We start from the raw sequence: 20,688 nt of genomic DNA, 5'->3' as shown, positions 1-20,688 counted from the left end.
TTGGTAAGCTTGTTTGTCTGTTTAAAACTATCAGTTTGTTGATCGTCAAACAACGTAGGGAATCACGTTTTCTGAATTACGCAAGAATATCGCTTATACAGAATGTTCCAGACATCGTGGTACACAATCAACAAGGGAGTAGTCCTACGTGAAAAAGTATGTAAATAAAAAAAATATAATATCAAATTTCTTTAATGTTTGAATTATGTGATAAAACTAAGTATGCACTGTTTGCTTAAATGAACCGTTTCTAATTCGCTACAAAAAAAGATACAGCAACATATAGATAACATAACGATAAAGATAAAGATAAAGCAACAAGAGATCTAGCTTCTATACTATTTATTAATAACATTTTGTTAAATATTTTTCTTTAAAAAAGCTATGCTATTATATCATCAATTAAATAGTGTTCCTTGTCAGTATTATTTAGCCCGCCATTTGGCGAACGTAAGCGCTCGAGCGATGCTCAGACCAGTTACGGCCAGTGACACTTGACTTGACTATCATTCTGAGTGGGGAGCAATACTATAGACTCGTATAGCTTAAACTATAAACCGACTATATGTATAATATAGTATCTTTAAAGACGTGCGATCCCTTCTACGGTACTACTACATTGCCCGTTATATTACTACGAAACCCGGTTTACTGCCCGTCGATTTGTTCATGCTCGGCCCGCTTTAATCCAGCTATTCTATGTTAATGACAGATAATTCAAATATTACGAATAATATTAATATATTAAACATTCATTGATAAAATTAATTTCATTTTATTTTATTGTAGCTACTTCAAATTAATAACTTATTAGTAGCAGTAGGTATATTCTTTGCGAAGCGCATTGTTTAAAATTTTCAAAGCACGCAATCCAAATTGAACGATGTATATCAAAGGTATATACATATATATGTATATTTTTATTGATAGAATGTGAGGAAACAGAAATGAATTGAATAAATAAATGAATGGATAAACACATACATATATATGCTGCATTAAAATTAAGATGTAAAACGATATATTATTCGATATAACTATTGTTATATAAAATTATGTAGGGAAGGAAGTATTAAGATTAACTTGTAATGACAATATTTCAATCTGCATTGTCAATTTATTAATAAATGACAGAGATTCTACTTTTTCTTGTTTAAAGTATTTTATATTGCCGCAGTAAAAAAATATTATCGATTAATCGTAACATATCGACTTTCGATGATTTTTGGTATATACGTATTGTACGTAGTATTTCATTGGTTGTGCAAAACTCGAACGTTTTGATTGGGCGGTAACTTGAAAGGCAGCCAATCAGACGGTATATTTTCGAGAAGCGATTTCTCATTGGGTCGCTTTCAGATCAGTTGCGCAGCAGTATTGTGCGCACGATCCGCGTGCCCATTGTACAATTAGTTGGAGGAAAAAAGCAGGAATGCGGGGCAGTGTAGAGACGAAGACGAAATATTCACACTTGATAACCAAGTTTTAATACATCGTTTAGGAGAATCGACCTCTGTACACAATCGAAAGGGGGCCAAGTATGAGTATTCTGACTGACATAAATACATGTTATATAATATAAATAAATTATAAAAGCATAGGTTAAAAAGTAGGCTGGTTGGAAAAGTAAATACAGAAGGAGAAAAGGAGATATAAAGCTCGAAGTGGTTGTAACGAAAGTGGTGAACAGAAGATATAGGTGGAAGTGGAAGTGGAAGTGGTGGTGGTAGGAATAGTAGTGGTGGTAGTAGGAGCGAAGTAGGTAGGAGGAGGCTTGGGGAAGGTTTGCCAGCCGCCGGAAGAGCATCGACGGCGACGGGGGCGGGGAAGCTGTCCACCGAACGGAACGACCGCTCGGTGATACGAACAGCGAGTCGAACGGTTCCCCAAACGAATACGGATATATCGATCATTGACGATAGTTGCCGATTTTGCGCTAGGTAAGTCACTACTTCACTAATTAATAGTAAAAAATACCATTGTAAATACGAATCACTTGGAAAGTTCCAGCACTCTATACGAGAGAACGTGGTTCGAAATAATTGACAAGAATGACGTAGCGTAAGGGGTGTGTCGTACCGTGCCGAGTTGTGTAGAGTCGAGTCGAGTCGATTGAGCGGCAATCTTGGATATTTCTTTCTACATTTGTAGACACTTTTCGACAACGCATTGTCTCACAATTTCGTTAGTCGTGTTTCTCATCGGTTTAAGAATATTTGGTAAAAGTACGTCGATAATTACTGTCAAGATACTCGCTGTCATAATTGCGCCATTGAAACCCATTACTCACCATTGCTGTATCGCCATTTGCATTGTTAAACCATTGACCTTCTTTTATTTCTATATTCGTGTTAAACATACAGCTTTAATGAAAAATTTAACCTTAAACGCGATTGCAATTTGCTACTCCATTCTTTCACTTAACATAATGTTTTACAGCATTGCGTAGACTATGACCGGCGGGAACCATTCAGTTGAAACTAAAAACTATATTCATTTCAGTTTTTTATTTCGTGAATTTAAAAGTTGATATTATTTTAGTGTTCTATATGGAGGTTGTCTCTACAATGATAAATAAGTGTGTCATTATTTGAACAGCAGGCGAGATTCAGTTTCCTTTCGTTATTCTCTACGTGTATTTAATCAATTGGTTACACTGCTCCGCCTAGTAGTGTTAGGACAAAAAAGCTCGGCAAGGTGTAACCAGTGTACAAGTTGATTCTCTTTTATGCTATTAAATTTACTTCTGAATGTCGCGGGTGTGCACGGTTGTGTACACGAAATTGCTCGCGTTTGTTTGTAGAGGACTAAATTGACATACATGTAGTGGTCATTTGGGCGTATTCACACGAATAACCATACGCTGAGTTCGTCTCAACGTCCTTATGATCGGATTCGTAAATGGTGAGAAAATAACAATGCAACGCGGATATTCTCGTGTAGGCAAGTGTCTTAAACAAAAATCTTAAATCATCACCAATTTTACCGTGAAAAGTATTATTTAACACGTAGGTCCAATAGGTTTCTGCATAATCGTTGACGTCTTTTTTTTTTGTTACAAACTCCAGACCGCCCGCGCGCAATCTATCGTCGCTTGGAAATAAACTTGCTACTCTCGAGTTTCGATTCTATAGTAGCCACGCTCACCTGTGCGTTTGCTAGTGTGTTGATTTATCTCTTCAGCTTTTTTCAACTTTTGATTGATTTAAATGCATTTCACTTGAATTTACCTGTAATTATAATTTGCTGTTCCTCTGAATCTTATCAAATATTTTTGAACAATATTACTATTCGAATTTAAGTAAAACGTATATAATAACAAATGGTTCGTTATTTCGTTAAAAGATCTGTTCTACGAATGTACTATATTGACGTAGACTACAACGATCGTGCCTTTCATTATGCCCGGGCAAACGTAGTATCGCCCAACGAGCACCGATAGTAAGCTTTACGTTTTAAGTTATGACATCATCGCGTCGAGAAACAGCGGACGCGTCGCATTAAGTATCTCGCGCGCAATACGCGCATTCAGTTCACTATCTCGATAGTTCAATACATTATCTACGTTTTTCATCCTAATTGACTCTTTTCCACGAAATACTAACAGGTCTCGTAACTTGTTTGACCAGTTTTTATATTTTTCTCAAAAAACACATATTTAAATAGACGTATAAATTTAATAAAAAGTCATTCTTATGAAATATACGAGAAAGCGAAAAATTGATATCGTCATGATACAGATAAATGATAGCAAGGTAATGTCGATTAACCGTGAATAGCTAGAATTCAATTGGCGTTCCTTGATGAACGTTAATTGAAGGAATGACATTACTTGGTCATAATGAATTATGTACATACGTAAGATAAAGAAGTTGTTTGAAATAAGAAATCTTTTTGGGTTTTTTCTTTCCGCTAATTAAATATTGAGATAAAATAATATAAAATAATTTAATAAACATTTATATCTTTTACCTGTCACATACTAATCAATAAAATTTAATGTAAAAAATTAACCAAGTTAGGATATATATAATACAAGAGAAAAATCATATTAATATTTAAAATATATAATAATGTAAATATGGATAGAACTTTGTAATAGTGATCGCTATTGTTATATCATATATACTGTTTATGATTAATCTTGAAAGTAAATTTTATTGTTAAGCTATGAGAAATAAAATTTATATTATTATATATCTCAAATATTGGTATAACAATATAACAATTTGCTTTTTTATAAAATAATACATTGACTTTAATATTAAACAACGTGCATTATTTGATCAATAACTTAAACTGCAGTACTTTTTATTTGTTTTAACGTAGCATATAGTTACAGAATTTTGTTCATATTTTGAAATAGGTAGTATTATTTTTTTAAAATGTAGAAATAATAAACTATAATTACGTTTACTGAAATTAAAAGGAATTGAGGAAATTGGTAAATAAAATCCTTTTCTCCACCATTGTGTGTACGATAACGTTTGGAACGAAATCGATAAAGTGAACGGCAAAAAAGCAGTTGAATAGAAAATCGCTCTAGACATAGTGGCAAAGATATTTCGTATGAGCAGTTGTAAAAAGAATTTGTACAACGATCTCTGCAATTTGCCTGTTTAGAGTAGAATTTGCGGAAGTTGAGAATTTGGGTTAAGCATACGCTTCCGAATTATCAAGAGCCGTTAAACAAGGTTATTAGCGATACTTTAGTGTATGGTGCTTGACACATCTAACGATGAACAGGTGCAATATAAAATATACTTATTTTTTTACTGTACAAATTAATTTAAATAATAATATACCAAAGCAACATTTTCTGTTCTTTATAATTGTATTATAAATTCGTATTGTAGAAACAGTTCGTGTTATTCAGTGCTCAGATTTTTCTACGTTTTCTGAGCAATCATTAGTTGGATAAGTATAAAGAAAAAATAAAGCACACATTAAATATATGATCTTCAACAATATTAATTCTATATATCCGTATTAAACTTCTTTTATTAACCAAATATTCTTAGAAGTCTGACGACACTTATAAGTATTATTCTTGTCACAATTATGCTCCAATGGTTTTAAGATGTATCTATTTTTAGCATACGTGTTATTTTAAACAGACTTGAAATATCAGAAATAAAGATGGCGGCAAAAAAATCAAGAGCAAATAATCTAGAATATAAGAGATTAAATATTTTATTTTTGATAGTAGAATGGCAGGCTGTAGATACATTTATTGTTGTAGTATATTTAAAAACTGAACAAAAAGAGATACGGAAAATATAAAATGAAAGATAGCGTTAAGATAGGGGGATTAGGATACGACCATAGGGGAAGACGATGGAAACACGTGATATAAATAAACGTAGTAAGAATTTGAAAAAAGGAAACTACGATTTCAGTCGCACTAAGGATTCTTGTAATTTGCCCCTACCATCTACGCGTTCGACGCACCTTACTCTACTTGACTGTTACTCGGAAGTTTATTGATCGTTTGCTGTCTCCTGTCGCTTTTCTTGTGTTCATTGGTTTCTACATTCGAAATGAGCAGAGAAACGCCTGAAAATTATCTTTCCTATAGATAACGAAGTATGATATACCCTTTATGTCAGAATCAAAAGAATACTAAAAGATAATGTGTTAAATCAGTTCTATTTAACTAGGAAGATAAGAATTATATCTAATCGAGAAACGAGTCCCTTATTTTTCCTTTTAATTTTTAAAAATATATTAAGACGTATTAATAGTTATTAATAGTGATATAAAACATTTTGTTTTAGTCGGTATTCAACGGCAGGGGTGGAAGGAGGTGGAGGTGGCGGAGGAGGTGGCGGCGGTGGTGGTGGCGGCGGTGGAGGAGGTGGTGGCGGCGGCGGCGGTAGCAGTGACAGTGGTAGTGTCGTAGCTAGTGGTAGTGGCGGTGATAGTGATAGCGACAGTGATTAAAAATACGAAAAAGCAAACAAACGACGAGTAAAAAGAATATAATTTAGAAAAGAAAGGACAGTAATTAGCAAGAATGGCAGACACAAGTCAGCAACAACCGTTGACTGAACCACACACGAATGGGGTAATGGACGGTTTGACAGAAGAAGAGAAGAGTAAAATGCGGCCTGCAGACATTGACGCGGTAAGACTTCGAAAAAAATTTTTTAAGGAATAGAAGAATTTTTGTGGTATCTTGTACTTACGTTTTGTGCTACGTGTAACGTTTTCGACAAATACTGCGCTTTTTAACCACCTCTTTGGGATTTCTAGACATATATAAAATAGTCCACTATCAGACGGTATATGCGACTTGAAAGAAAAATCGCACAACAGTGTTGCATATCTAAGAAATATTTTTAAATTATATTTTCCATTACTTTTTTGTGTAGGATATGAGGGAGATGGAAAGAAGGAAGAGAGTTGAAATGATGATGAATTCTCGAATTTTTCGCGAAGAATTAGAACGAATTATTGAGACACAAATGAAAGATGGTGCTGGACCATCAGGTCTACTACAGCAAATCTCTGATATGATGGGTGCACAAGGTGCTCGGTTTAATGCAAATGTTTTTAAAAGTAAGTTCATTAAATACCAGTTATTCAATTGTGTTTTATCAAATGCTTATCTAACTAATTCTATTACAGCTTCTAATTGTGTATTACCTATCAACGATATACGCGGTGTCGAAAGTATGGGTTATGCAAAGGGAGAGAAACTATTGCGTTGCAAATTGGCAGCAGTATTTAGACTGCTTGATCTCTATGGTTGGACTCAAGGTGTTGGTGGACAAATTACAGCACGCTTAAATCAAGATCAAGAACACTTTTTAGTTAATCCGTATGGTCTGTTGTATCATGAAGTTACTGCTTCAAGCTTGATTAAAGTTGATATGCAAGGAACGGTCGTGGAACAAGGGACGACCAATTTTGGTGTTCATGTGGCAGGGTTTCAATTGCATTCAACAATTCACGCTGCTAGACCCGATATAAAATGCATTGTTCATATTACCACTCCGTCCGTTACTGCTGTGAGTAAAGAAATACATATTTTATTCTGTTTTTACATTTTGCATCTCTGTTAATTATATATTTCCTCAGATCTCGTCATTAAAGTGCGGATTACTGCCAATTGGACAAGAAAGTATAGTAATAGGAGAGGTAAGCACGCATCAGTATGTAGGTGGATTTTTTGAACCAGAAGAAAAAGAGAAGATAGCAAGAAATCTTGGACCGATGAATAAAGTTATGCTTTTAACGAATCGCGGTGCTCTCTGCTGCGGAGAAACTGTCGAAGAAGCCTTCTTCAATGTTTACAATACGGTCCTAGCTTGCGAGACCCAGTTAAAACTAATGCCTGCTGGTTTGGATAATTTAAATCTTATTTCCGAAGAGTCTAAGAAAGCTATATTCGAAGCCTCGAGAAAACCACCCACACCGCAACAAACGGCTCAAATCACCGAAACCACTGCTCTTGCTGAGAAACTCGAAAAGCGTTGGCGAATTGGTGGAACTGAATTTGAGGCACTTATGCGAATGCTCGATAATGCAGTAAGTATATAGACCTTCCGTTGTTTTTACCTTAGTCCTCCTGTTTTTTTCTTTCATTCCGGAACGTTGCATCGTTCTTGCTTATTAATGATCCTGTAATAACTAACAAGTTATTGGGTCATTCACAGGGTTTCCGAACCGGCTATATATACAGAAATCCACTAGTAAAAGGAGAACCTCCGCGGCCTCGGAACGATGTAGAAGTACCACCGGCAGTCTCATCTTTGGGATATTTACTCGAAGAAGAAGAACTTTATAAACAGGGGTAAATATGTTTGTTACATAAAGATGCTTCACAATTATTGAAGAAAACTTATTACGTTCCCACTTTTTTATAGGCTCTGGAAAGGTGGCCGTAAAGGCACGGATAGGTCACGTTGGTTAAATTCGCCCAATGTATACCAAAAGGTCGAAATACTTGAAACAGGAACACCCGATCCGAAGAAAATTACAAAGGTAGAAGTCATCACTTTTGAGAACAAAACTGAATAGATGTAACGGCGTGCGTCTAAAATAAGAGATAAATAAAAAAAAAAAAAAAAAAAAAAATAATAGAAGAAAGTAAAAAACAGTGTATGGGAAGGAAGATGAAATTTGCGCAAGAATTAGACGATCTTGCATAATATTATTAAAAAAAGTACTATTAAGACAATGTCAAGATTTGCATTTATATTAAGATTAATATTTTACATGCACATGTTGTTACATTTATAATCTTCTATAAAGTTATTTGTCGAAACGTAATTATCATCGTTAATTGTAAGAAAAGAGATCGTACAAGTTTTCAAAAATATTGCTTAGTTCCTTTGAGTTAAGGAAACAAATCAATCATATTTCATGTTGTCCATTATTCTCTTTCAATATACTTTATTGCATACATTTAAGACACGGCGGAAGAGAAAAGATCTCATATGGAAAGTAACTGAAAGTAAAAGTTCATAATTATTCTGAACATTGAATCCTCCTGATCAATTATATTACATTTGTTCGTTGTTTATAATCTTCGTAGTGATATTTGCGTACCTTCGATACATTCCAATTTATGATATTATAGTAGAAAATACACTGTAAAGAAATTCATGTGAAAAGAAAGGAAAGAGAGAGGGAAAAGGGAATACAACCTAATACATCTAATAAATTCTCAACGATCTACTTATGATTAATATAAAATGTAGTTCTAAATAAATGTTGCTATAATATTGTGTATCTTTCGGTGGATTGACTAAAATTATAATGGGACTTTATCGCGCCTCTCTCTTGTAGCTTATTAATATATAAATAAATATATGTCTACTGTTTATCGTGTATAGGTAATTTTCCGAAAAAAGATAGAACCCTTCTCTTTACTTTACAACGGCATGGCAGCATGTATAAAATGAAGAAAAAAATAGAAAGAATTTTATTGAAGTGTGTTATGAATCTATGTTTCAATGATCGATTCGATGAACAAATAATAGCCTTATTCTCGAGCATTTTGTCGAGTTTATGGCATTTTAACGCTGTTGTATGAGCATCGAATTTAAGATAATCATATGATGCGCATGGATATCATTATTTGACTGATTCACATTCGAAACTGTGTATGAATGTGTGCCTGTTAAAATCGTGTCGTCGAAGGGATGGATATTCAACTCTTCGTCCCACTGCATTTACAAAACCAGATCGATCGACCCTAGATCAGAGGGAGGTAGATATGAAACACTCGAAGAATATTCGCTGTTAATGACAGTAGTATATATAGGCGTAAATAGACGTAGACGTAATTTTTTTAATGTTGTAAGAAGATTAGATCGTAGGTAAATTAATCGAAAAATTTGTACTTGAATTTGGCAAATGAACAGTCTAAAATGTTGCAACATTAATAATGTGTTATGCACGCAAATTGATTGAAATGATAACGAGACGACATCACCAGCAAAGCAGGCACACATAACATACGCAGACAATGCGAAAATAGGTATCTCATAATGCTGTGTTGGATGTCGAATTATCGATAAGGGTCGACTAACGTTCTGGTTTTGTGTGCAGTGGGTGTCAGACGGATCTCCGACGCATAGCAGTACACCGGTGAAGATCGACAGTGCCCTTCAATTTGTACCGAAAAATACCAATCCAAAGGAATTTAAACAATTACAACAACAGGTAAGTAACATGAAATTGCATTGATTCAGTTTACGTTCATTTCTTAAAATATTTCAATGAAATAATATGTAAATATTTTGTATTTGCAAACTGATTAAACCCTTGGAGCTGTGCTTTTTTGTTTAGATAAAGGATTACCGTAGGGCGGATAAGATATCAGCTGGACCACAATCCCACATATTAGAAGGAGTTACATGGGAAGAAGCTAAAAAAATGCAGGTGATGTGACACATTTTTAAGTAATAACTCGAAATTAAAATTATAATAATTTATTAGTTTACTATTTTGTTAAATTATACATCTTATATTTTGGTAAAATATATATTGATGAGAACATTCGCTTATGAAAGGATGCCACTATTAGCGGAACAGGAGAACAAGTAGTGTTGGTAGGGGCAGCCAGTAAAGGTATCATACAAAGAGGGTTTCAACACAACGCAATGGTTTACAAGACACCGTATGCCAAAAATCCTTTCGATGCTGTTACCGATCAAGAACTCGATCAGTATAAGAGAGAAGTTGAACGCAAACAAAAAGGAGATATCTGTAAGCAAAATAGCCTATAAACTTGCCCTCAATTGAAAATTTACATAGTGAGTAAATTTAATCTTGGTTTGATCTTTTCTTGTTTTACAGATGATGAATCGCAATCAGAATCGGAAGCATTGTCATCATTCAATGTTAGTCGAGCAACACACGAATCAAGCACTGCCAAAAGTCCAATTCAATCGCCGGTATCTGTAACTTCGGAAACAGAAGAAGAGAGCAGAGATGGTAAGCAACAACAAATTCTCATATGTTTTTTATATTTTATCGTTATCTCAGAACTGAAAAATAAATCAATCAATCAATGCATCGTGTCTCAATTACTTTCAGAACCCCGAGTACTACGGATAGAAACGAAACAAGTGCCTGCACCAAGTCAACCTGAAGTTGTATTGAGCGACGGTAAGCTATTTTTTACAATTTTTAGCTTCCAGAGCCTATGCACTTTAAATCGATCATTTTCATAGAGGCGGAGATATTTTGAAAATGATCGAAGAAACGTGCAGTATGCATGTTCGATATAATATATGGGGAGTCTTGTGTCGTATTACTTTTACATTTTCTTTTTTAAGTCTTATTTCTCTTGTCTTCTATGTGTTTCATAATATTGCATTTTTTAAATGAAATTTCGTACAATTAATGATAACGATCGCAAGGCTTGTTCCATGAGCACGAAGGTGTTGCAATTTATCATTACATTTTTTCCCTACCTTAATTTGTCACCTTTATTTATGATCACTAACGCTTGCACCTTGCATGTATGTACTTACATTCGCATAAACATTCTGCATATTTATGTTTGGTACAGAAGAATAAGTGTTATTTCCTTCATATTCTTCCCCTTTTTTTAATTTTTGTCCTAGATTGCACGTTAACTACCTTGCTTCGCATTAATAAATAATATTCTATTCTCATTATAATTTCTTCCTTGAATTACGAATTATAGTAAATGTAATTTATAAAAGCTGTGTGCACAACTCGAGTATGGTAATGACTGACACGATTTTTAAGAAATCAATTTGTCCTGATATATACTCGGACCAATTTGTTTGATTTGTTTGATGTCACAGCTGAAATATTTCAAGATATTATACTTTTCATCTTGTCAGCTGTTGCGAATACAAGAAATATCTCAGATACGCAGGTGTGAGCATCCGTGATCATAATAAATATCTTCTGAGAAAGAAGATAAACGAAAGGAGCAAATATTAAAATACAATTGTGGTGTTATGGGACACTATGGTTGCAGATCTTGGTTCACCGAGCAGGTTCTGCAGTCAATGCAAAAACAAATGTGAGAACAAGATTGAAAATGATGCCTGCATTATTAGTGAACACCTTCATTATCCAGTTGCTGAACTATATCGATACGAACCACGTTTAGAAATTGTCCGAGGTGACATAATCGCAGAGCGGTTAGTAACTAAGTTAATCGACTACCGTCCTTGTCCTCCAGTTATATTAACTGGTGAGCAAGTAAATTGCTCGGGTGACACGAAATACAATGGTCTTGAACAAGTTCCAAATTCGGTTTACTTTGAAGACAAAAAAACAAAAGAAGAATCGATTAAGAAAAGAAAATCTAAAGTTCGTAGATCATTGGAAATGAAAAATAACGTAAATTCATTGAATGTTCCGTCTTCTAACGAAAAAATGAAAGAAAAAGATAGAAATGATAAAACGAATTTGAAGTCGATCGACACAAGCTCTATGGAACAGATTACCCAAATAGTAAGCTGTATTGATTCAAACATACAGCCAACGAAAACAAGATTAATCGCTTTATCTTCTCCTGAACTTAAAATCTCAAAGAAATATAGTTTAGATCCGTCCGATATGAGTTTAATATACAGTTTGACACCATGTATGAATTCAGAAAATGATCACGAAAATATCGATAAAACGATAATAGACAAATCGTCGAAGTTATCAACATTTACATTTGAACCCAATAATAACTTGGAGCAGAATTGCTTTTTGCAATCAAAAGAGGAGAAAAGTCCCAAAAACGAACAACAACGATGGGGAGAAAAGGACTGCGTAGACGATAAAACTGATAATTATATTTGGTTCAATTCGTTATCCGACAATGAAAAGTGTGAGCTTTCTAACGATAATAAGACTATAAATAACGATATATGTTTTGATAATGGACAAGTTGAAATTTGTTCGAACGAAGGATCTGATATGTTGGAACTATTCGCTGACACGTCTTTAGAATTGCTGGAAACTACCGGTGAATATTTTCGAAATGACATAAGCAATATAGCGAATGAAATTATCGCGGAACTTAATGGAAATGACACGTATATGATCATTTACTGTCTAGTAAATGAAATTTTTCAGAAAGTTTATGATACTCTCTCGAGTATAGAGTTAAATGACCGATCTAGTTCGCCGTTATCAACCATTTCTTGGCAATTCTCAACTCCAAAATTATGTTCGAACGTAAAAGATGATAAACACACGCCGAAAGAAATCGATAAGACTCAGACCAATCAAACTACACCTGTTATCGTTATACATGAAGTTATTCACCATGTGATCGATGCATGCGATGAAATTAAGAAAGCAAAAACCTATGCAAATATAGAGCTGAGAGAAAAAGGGAACAATGATGCTGTTAACAATGACGAAGAAAACATCGGACAGCAGAAGGATTTGACAACAATGATAAACAGTGACAAATTAAAAAAAGCATCTGATCGAAACACACAAGTTGCACCAACTGTTACCGCTTTTGAAAATCTGGGTTTACACGAGAAGAATGATCAGTCTGCTGAAACAGCGACAGAAGCAGATGACATGACGGAAGCAGCAGTTTTCGAATTTCATACGCTAGTGAAGGCGAAGCCAACAAATACTGATAAAAAGGAATTTGAATTGAACTTCCGAATAGAGAGAAATTTTGGTGTTGAGAGCAGCGTTGAAAATAAAAAATCGCATAGGCAAAATATGGAAGAAGTTGAGCCCGGTCTATCTGAAAGTGTAGAGAAACTCGCTGAGACAGATTGGAATATACATTCAGATGTTGAAAATAAAAGATCTCATAAAAAAGATAAGGAAGAAGTTAAACTCAGCTTATCTGAAAGTTTAGAGAAACTTGCTGAGGTGAGTTCGAATATAGATTCGGATAATTTACCCGAAATTGATACAAGGGAAGAAGAATTAACAAAACTATCAGAGACTTCTAAGGCTGTAGAGCTGAAAGAAAAAGAAGACAGTAATACTAGTAACAATGAGAAAGAGGAAATCGGACAGCAGGTGGATAATTTGACAACAATGATAAACAGCGATGAATCAAAAAAAGTTCCTGATCAAAGTATGGGAGTTACATCGATTTCTTTTGAGAATTTGGCTTTAGACGAGGAGAATAATCAATCTATTGAAACAGAAGCAGACGCAATTTTCGAGTTTCGTACAATAGTGAAAGCCAAGCCAATAAATACTGATAAAGAAGCAGTTGAATTGAACTTCCGAATAGAGAGAAGTTTTGATGTTGAGAACAGTGTTGAAAATAAAACATCGCATAGACAAAATAAGGAAGAAGTTGAGCATGAAAGTTTAGAGAAACTCGTTGAAATGGATTGCAATGTAGGTTCGTATGATTTGTTCGAAATTGAGAAAAGAAGAAGAGAACCAATGACACTATCAGAGACTACTAAAGCTGTAGAAGCGTGCGTTGATTGTATTTATTGTATGAATTCCTGTCCTATGGATTACAATCAAGAATATTCTCCGTTGTCGACCATAGGTGAAGAAGAATCAGACGAGAAGATCGTGGATTTAAATGCAGAAATTGGAGGAAAACGACTTAATGATACTTATACATTTTATGATTCCGACGAAATCGTAAATGACAAAGAATTATCTAGTCATAGCTTAGAAAATAACAATAACGCATTCCTTTAAAATGATCTCATCAAACGATCAACCATCATCCTTTTCAGAAATTCATCCCCTCAAAGATGTAACACTTGCTTCAGTGGAGTTTCTTTAAGTTAATAACTTGAGAAAACCAATAGTAGAACCATCATCGTAGAATTTAGTTCCTAGGATTATTTAAAGAATACTTTTTCAAATATCCACAAAAATATTCCTTTTCTGTTGCTGCAAACCAAAGAAATTTTTTTATTTATCAAAAGTATAAAACGATATGTTAATTTGTATTTTATTTTTACACAGTGCTCGTTTTGTTTATTGTTTATATCTAGTGTTTGCAATTGTATTATGCACATTGTTCGTGTCCTGATATTGCATACTTTGTCTTTTTAGTTTTTCTTTCTTTATTTATTTATTTTTTCTTTTATTTGTATCGTACATGTTTTGTATGCGAAACATATTAAGATTATGAAATAAATAATTTTCTTAAAAGTAACGAGATACAGAGATCAAAACAAATCATTTTAATATTCATTTTAACATCTTTATCAGTTGTTATAATGTGACTACATATTCGAAACGCTTGAAGAGCAAACAAGAATTATACTTTGGTTTTCGTTTTCGAGGTAAGCGTGAGTATTTGACTATACTTCGCCAATTTCTTGTGACATTCTAACTTATACACTAATTTTATTTATACACTCTCTATTAATTGTAAACATAGATTTTACATGATATTATGCTTCCCTTCTTTATCATTTATATGTAAAATTTTTAGACAACGTGTAATATTTCTCACCTTATTGTTTCAGGGGAAAATACCGTAAACGGCGATCACTCTGATGCCCATCACAGTACATTTTCTCAAAGTAGTAAAGAGGTTTGTTTCATATGTCATCTTAACTTAAATAATATCATTATTATCCTCGAGTTTTATCACAAATGTGCAATATTATCTTATATAACTTTAATTTTTATCGTGCTATATTATCGATTAATAGAACTTGAAAAATGCAAAAATAAAAGGGAGCGATGAATTATCGAAAGAAAAGCTCGAGGATTCTCAAAGTATACATGCGATAACGAAATATATATCGCATATATACACACAGTCACAAGATTGGAACATACCTTTTATCATGCATTAAATCTTTATTATAACAATTTAAAGATCAGTGCCAATTGCGTGACACATTTTGCATATAAGGATGTTTCGTAAAATGATAAAGCTACACATTTTTGTCTTTTACTATTTCTAACGAATCTACGTCGCATCGTGTTTTATACGTGAAAGAATTAGTCGTGATTATCTTTTATCTTAAACTAATCGTAAATTTTTACGAATCTTTATATCACAATCTCATCTTTAATTTATCAAACGAGTCTTAAGAATCATACACAAATGCTGCTTCGTCATTAACTGCGATATAATGCTAGGAATAAGCTAGTACGCCAATAGTGTTCGCTTGCATGAATCTAAGAATGACCGATTTTTATGGATCCACAATAAAGATCATGCAAAACGCTAAGGGGCGAAGGAAAAGAAAATGGGACACACGTGCGCGTGTATTTATACACATATGTATGTACAATGCTATGGAAACATTTTAGACCATCTACGACGATAATCTCATAATTGTAGGTAATTTTTAGGAAATATTCCCATACTATACAGGGTTATATGATATTTTGAAAGTCATAGTGGTATAAGTCAAGATTTTGAGAACTTGAATTTTTTAAAATATCATTTATTTAGTTTTATAATTAATTAAACTATAACCTCATTTTCTGTCACAGTACGTTTTTATGGCGTGCAAAAATATAATCAATTCTGTATAATAATAAACATAGAATACTGTTTTGTGTAATCAGTGATCTGATTTATACCATTATGATTCAAATAAAAACGAATCTTTAGATATTATCTACGGTGAGTACAGATTGATATAGAATTTTTTGCCGTAATGTATATATATGCAATATTATGTATTTCGAATCGTAAAAGTAACCGTGACCAAACTTCAACTTATAGCTAGTAAACTTTTACTTGCAAAGGTTAGGTGTCTTCGAATTCGAATTATGAGGGTAAAATATCGCGCCTAGTAATATGACAAATAATTCGAAATATAATAAGTTTATATTTCAATATGTAAAGATTTTCAGCTATACCGATAATTCGTGAATTAAATTCTTGAAAGTAATAACAAAGTTCAAACAACATCAAGTATCGTTATACTCGTTCATAAAAATGAAATACTTCCTTTTATGTAGATAGTTTAATATTTTTGCATAGTACTGTACATATATATATATATTGATAAAACGATACATAATGGGAGAAAAGATTCGAGGAAGAAAGAGCAGGCGCGCGCGCGTGTGCGAGCTTGTAGGGAGAAAGAAGGAAAAGGCGAATTGGCTACTTGCATGTGCATGCAGAAAGGTTTATGGTTACGGTTGGGACCTTCCGTGTTAAGGGTTCCGTGTCGCAGGATGTGAGCGTTAGCGAGGAGTCACCGAAAAAGGAAAAGAAGAAGAAGAAAGGCCTTAGGACACCATCTTTCCTAAAGAAGAAGAAAGAGAAGAAGAAGCCAGTCGAGGCGTAGGTAGTCCTAACTTTGGTACGTATGTACAAAATACACAATATCGGAATTGGTATCTTTATTCATATCCACCTCATTCATTATTCTCGATTATACGTGCGTTAATCTCTTTTCTCTTTTTTCCTTTTTTTTTACAATTATTGATTCTAACCAGTTGACTTTGCGTAGATCAATGTCGCATTTTTAGCAGATATTTGTTTGAAAGGTTATGTTATGATTGATGACAGGAATAAAATTGTCACTTTACACGAAACTTTCACTTATCTTCTTGCTAATTGGAATAATTATACCGCGACTTACATCAGATTTTTTGTATCCAGGAAATACTAATCGTAAGAAGAAGTTCAAAGAAGAAAGGTAGGATAGAAATTTCTGTGTGAGAATATGTCTTCCTTCTCTTTCTTAATTTTCATTATTGTTATTGTTATTACTATTATAGAGTAGAAGAGCTATTGATGCTAATGTAATTCGCATAGTTGCAGCAATCTTAGATTTCGTATTCTATAGTCGCCAGTTAGAATCATGATTGCTATGATGGTGTTTATACGGTCACACGTTATTATTCGGGATTGCGTGTAACTCATCTTTTGTTCACTAGTCTCTGAAAATCATACTGTTTAATCGATGTCTGTTTCGACATGCATTACGAGTATAAATAATGGAAACATAAGTTGTTATTGGATCGTACTTTATGAAAGGTTTTCCCTTCAATTTTTTATTTCCAGACACTGCCACGAGCAAAAGCTTATCGCAAATAAAAGAACTATTACCGAATGAGGATTAAGCTGCGAGACAGAGAAGAGTCGAAGATCGCAAAGCGAGTTAAAAAAAATGCATATACCGGAGACGAATGAAAATAGAAAATAGGAAATAGAACATAGAAAATTTAAAATTGAAATAACCGTGCAACAATCACAGCATCTTTCCAGGACTCAAGACTGCCATCGCATTACGTCTACGTACGATAAGAAACTATATTGTACTGTTAATGTTTTTACGTTTTTAATTTGTTAAAGCGTCGCGCTGAACTATTTAATCCGCTATTTAATTTTGCCTCCCCAGCCCCGTTTGTGTAATGCAATAAAACGAAACAAACGAAATACGTCTCTGATTGACAAGAAAATATGTGGGATAACTCCTCGTCGTGTTATAATTTTCATCTTCAATTTCTTCATTCCAAATATGTATATCCTTATCCCTTCTTGTGCCGCCTCTATTTAAGCTATTGTATGTAAGTACGTTATGTGTCACATTTACATACTATTTTTCAATCTTCTCTGTTTATGATACATCATTATACTTTACAATATCAATTTATTAACTATATATGATAAGATAAAAAATATCTGTTCCTGACAAGATTTCTCGGCAGTAGAAGTTTTAAAAAAGATGAGGAAAAAGCGCGAAAATCAGGGTTAAGTGGTGAAACGAGAAAATTAGCGAAGAATAGACCAAAGGACTAAAAAGTATGAGAAAAATAAGCTCGATTCAGTATTCGTCGGCATTATCTGTTTCTACGTCAACCGAATCTAACCCAACCTCTTCGTAGTCCTTCTCAAGAGCTGCAAGATCCTCACGAGCTTCGGAAAACTCACCCTCTTCCATGCCTTCTCCAACGTACCAATGAACGAAAGCTCTTTTAGCGTACATAAGGTCGAATTTATGATCAAGACGAGCCCAAGCTTCAGCAATAGCTGTTGTATTAGATAACATACAAACAGCGCGTTGTACTTTAGCTAGATCTCCACCTGGTACAGCTGTTGGTGGTTGATAATTTATACCAACTTTAAATCCTGTCGGGCACCAATCGACAAACTGTATCGTTCGTTTCGTTTTAATAATAGCGATTGCAGCATTTACGTCCTTTGGAACCACGTCTCCTCTGTACAACATGCAACAAGCCATGTATTTTCCGTGCCTGGGATCACATTTGACCATTTGATTCGCTGGCTCGAAGCATGCGTTGGTGATTTCCGCGACCGAGAGTTGCTCGTGATATGCTTTTTCGGCGGATATTACAGGAGCGTACGTAACTAAAGGAAAGTGGATTCTTGGGTAAGGAACTAAATTCGTTTGAAACTCGGTTAAGTCTACGTTTAAAGCACCATCAAATCGCAACGAAGCTGTTATGGAAGAAACAATCTGACCGATTAACCGATTAAGATTGGTGTAAGTTGGTCTTTCGATATCCAGATTACGTTGACAGATATCGTAGATCGCTTCGTTGTCGACCATAAAAGCGCAGTCTGAATGCTCGAGAGTCGTATGCGTGGTAAGAATGGAATTGTATGGTTCAACAACTGCCGTGGAAATTCTCGGAGCTGGATATATCGCAAATTCTAATTTAGATTTCTTTCCATAGTCAACAGAAAGACGCTCCATTAATAGGGAAGCAAATCCTGATCCAGTACCACCACCGAACGAATGAAAGATAAGAAATCCCTGTAATCCGGTACATTGATCCGCTAATTTACGAATTCGATCAATAACCAGATCGACAATTTCTTTACCAATTGTATAGTGACCACGAGCATAATTATTCGCTGCATCTTCCTTGCCAGTGATCAATTGTTCTGGATGGAAAAGATGCTTGTACGTTCCAGTTCGAACCTCATCTACAAACGCATAAACAATATCGTTACTGTCTCTGAATATCAAATTTTTAATGATTTAATGACTCCTTTTTTCTCTTACCAACTACTGTAGGTTCCAAGTCAACAAATACTGCTCTGGGCACATGTTTTCCGGAGCTGGTTTCACTGAAGAAAGTGCTAAAGCTATCATCGCCACTAAACTTATCTGATGGCATTTGTCCATCCGGTTGTATTCCATGTTCCAAACAATAAAGTTCCCAACAAGCGTTTCCAATTTGGACGCCAGCTTGACCGACATGAATAGATATACACTCACGCTGAAACGTAAAATTATTTTCTATAAAGATCTTTTTCTTCTCCCTTTGAATTATACAATTACATATACAATTACATATACAAATACATATACAATTGCCCTTTTGAATTCAAAATATCGAACTATCACTTCTTTTCCAAAGAAAATTAGAATACAGGAGACTAATTTTTACATCGTTTAATAATGAACAGAATGTTATTCAAACTAATAGTGTATTAATGATTTATTATTTAGTTAAAATTTTTATTTCATCTTTTTCTTTCTGTTACTTTGACTACAGTAGTCACTTTGGACCGAATTGTGAACTTTTCTTACCATTTTAATTACGTAGAAATATAAAACTTTATTAAACACAGAATTTTTTGCTGACGAATAACACGTTTACACAGAAGATGGGTGCCGCTTCTTTGAACGATTGAAACTTAATGATGCAACACAAGAACGGTCGTCGGCCTCTTATATCCTCCACTTCGAATCATCTCGAAATGTACTCAAGTTAATTGCAAGTATTCATCGGAAAAGCTATTTTCCTATTTTGATACTTTTCATAATTAACTGTGTTTAAATTTGATACTAAACTGTGAATTTTTGTTTCATCGAAGTATCGTTTTTAGATTTAAGAGTAACAGTGTGAATATAAAAAGTTATATTTGACAAGTCCGCTCTCAGTTACGTCGCACTTAAGATTAAATCTAATAAACGAATATAAATAGCATATCTTAGCTAAAACTAGCTTTTGCTAGCCAAGTCGTAACTAGCCAATTGAACGAAAAGTTCGTGATGCACATTCTTGTGGTCTATTTTTGTTCACATACATATGTATATCTTTGACACTTGCAATTCGATCATTATGTACATATAGTACATATAAAAATACATATATATTCTATCATTAAATTCGCAATGTACGGAATATCTTTATATTCCTAAATTTTCTTATTTTTCACATATAAAAAATGTATAAACTATCAATTCGTGTAAAAAATTTTTCTTTATTTTTGTTTTTTTGTTATTAACCCTTCACTTTCTACAACATATCCTCATGCAAATTTATAATATTTTAACTTCATATTAG

At 33.9% G+C, this 20,688-nt stretch overlaps 2 protein-coding genes across 12 annotated transcripts; one reads left to right on the top strand and one right to left on the bottom strand.

The window, feature by feature from the left end:
* The first annotated feature begins 1,407 nt into the window (after positions 1–1,407).
* LOC126924553 (protein hu-li tai shao) lies at positions 1,408–17,826 on the top strand. Of its 11 annotated transcripts, none has more exons than XR_007713581.1 (16): positions 1,421–1,940; positions 5,778–6,127; positions 6,375–6,561; positions 6,631–7,013; positions 7,084–7,533; positions 7,662–7,798; positions 7,872–7,989; positions 9,562–9,675; positions 9,802–9,894; positions 10,026–10,221; positions 10,312–10,449; positions 10,552–10,623; positions 14,916–14,983; positions 16,593–16,721; positions 17,024–17,060; positions 17,429–17,826. XR_007713581.1 is itself a non-coding variant. In XM_050739180.1 (15 exons), exons 2-14 carry the CDS (start codon positions 6,017–6,019, stop codon positions 16,704–16,706), a joined length of 2,181 nt encoding a protein of 726 aa, XP_050595137.1. In that variant the 5' UTR covers positions 1,421–1,940; positions 5,778–6,016; the 3' UTR covers positions 16,707–16,721; positions 17,429–17,826. The 11 variants fall into 11 exon arrangements, 4 of the variants coding, with proteins under 4 accessions (XP_050595135.1, XP_050595137.1, XP_050595136.1 ...); XR_007713580.1 differs by having other exon boundaries at positions 16,578–16,721; XR_007713582.1 differs by having other exon boundaries at positions 16,540–16,721.
* On the bottom strand, positions 16,749–20,533 carry LOC126924581 (tubulin alpha-1 chain-like). Its single transcript, XM_050739287.1, has 3 exons — positions 19,929–20,533; positions 19,398–19,614; positions 16,749–19,318 (listed from the first exon to the last, which is right to left on the bottom strand). The coding sequence occupies exons 1-3, from the start codon at positions 19,929–19,931 to the stop codon at positions 18,192–18,194; spliced, it is 1,347 nt and encodes a 448-aa protein (XP_050595244.1). The 5' UTR covers positions 19,932–20,533; the 3' UTR covers positions 16,749–18,191.
* Positions 20,534–20,688: the final 155 nt, after the last annotated feature.

This window comes from Bombus affinis, chromosome 14 (assembly GCF_024516045.1).
Source record: "Bombus affinis isolate iyBomAffi1 chromosome 14, iyBomAffi1.2, whole genome shotgun sequence".
Taxonomy (NCBI): domain Eukaryota; kingdom Metazoa; phylum Arthropoda; class Insecta; order Hymenoptera; family Apidae; genus Bombus; species Bombus affinis.
The sequence above is the reverse complement of the archived record's forward strand: the minus strand, read 5'-3'. Positions and strand labels throughout refer to the sequence as shown.

Excerpts from the sequence above, each read along its gene's own strand:
- LOC126924553 (XM_050739178.1), top strand. The coding sequence starts at position 6,017 with ATGGCAGACACAAGTCAGCAACAACCGTTGACTGAACCACACACGAAT. Across the intron at positions 7,014-7,083 it reads CCACTCCGTCCGTTACTGCT|ATCTCGTCATTAAAGTGCGG; the intron begins GTGAGTAAAGAA and ends ATATTTCCTCAG. Across the intron at positions 7,990-9,561 it reads ATCCGAAGAAAATTACAAAG|TGGGTGTCAGACGGATCTCC; the intron begins GTAGAAGTCATC and ends TTTTGTGTGCAG.
- LOC126924581 (XM_050739287.1), bottom strand. Across the intron at positions 19,319-19,397 it reads CTTGGAACCTACAGTAGTTG|ATGAGGTTCGAACTGGAACG; the intron begins GTAAGAGAAAAA and ends ATGCGTTTGTAG.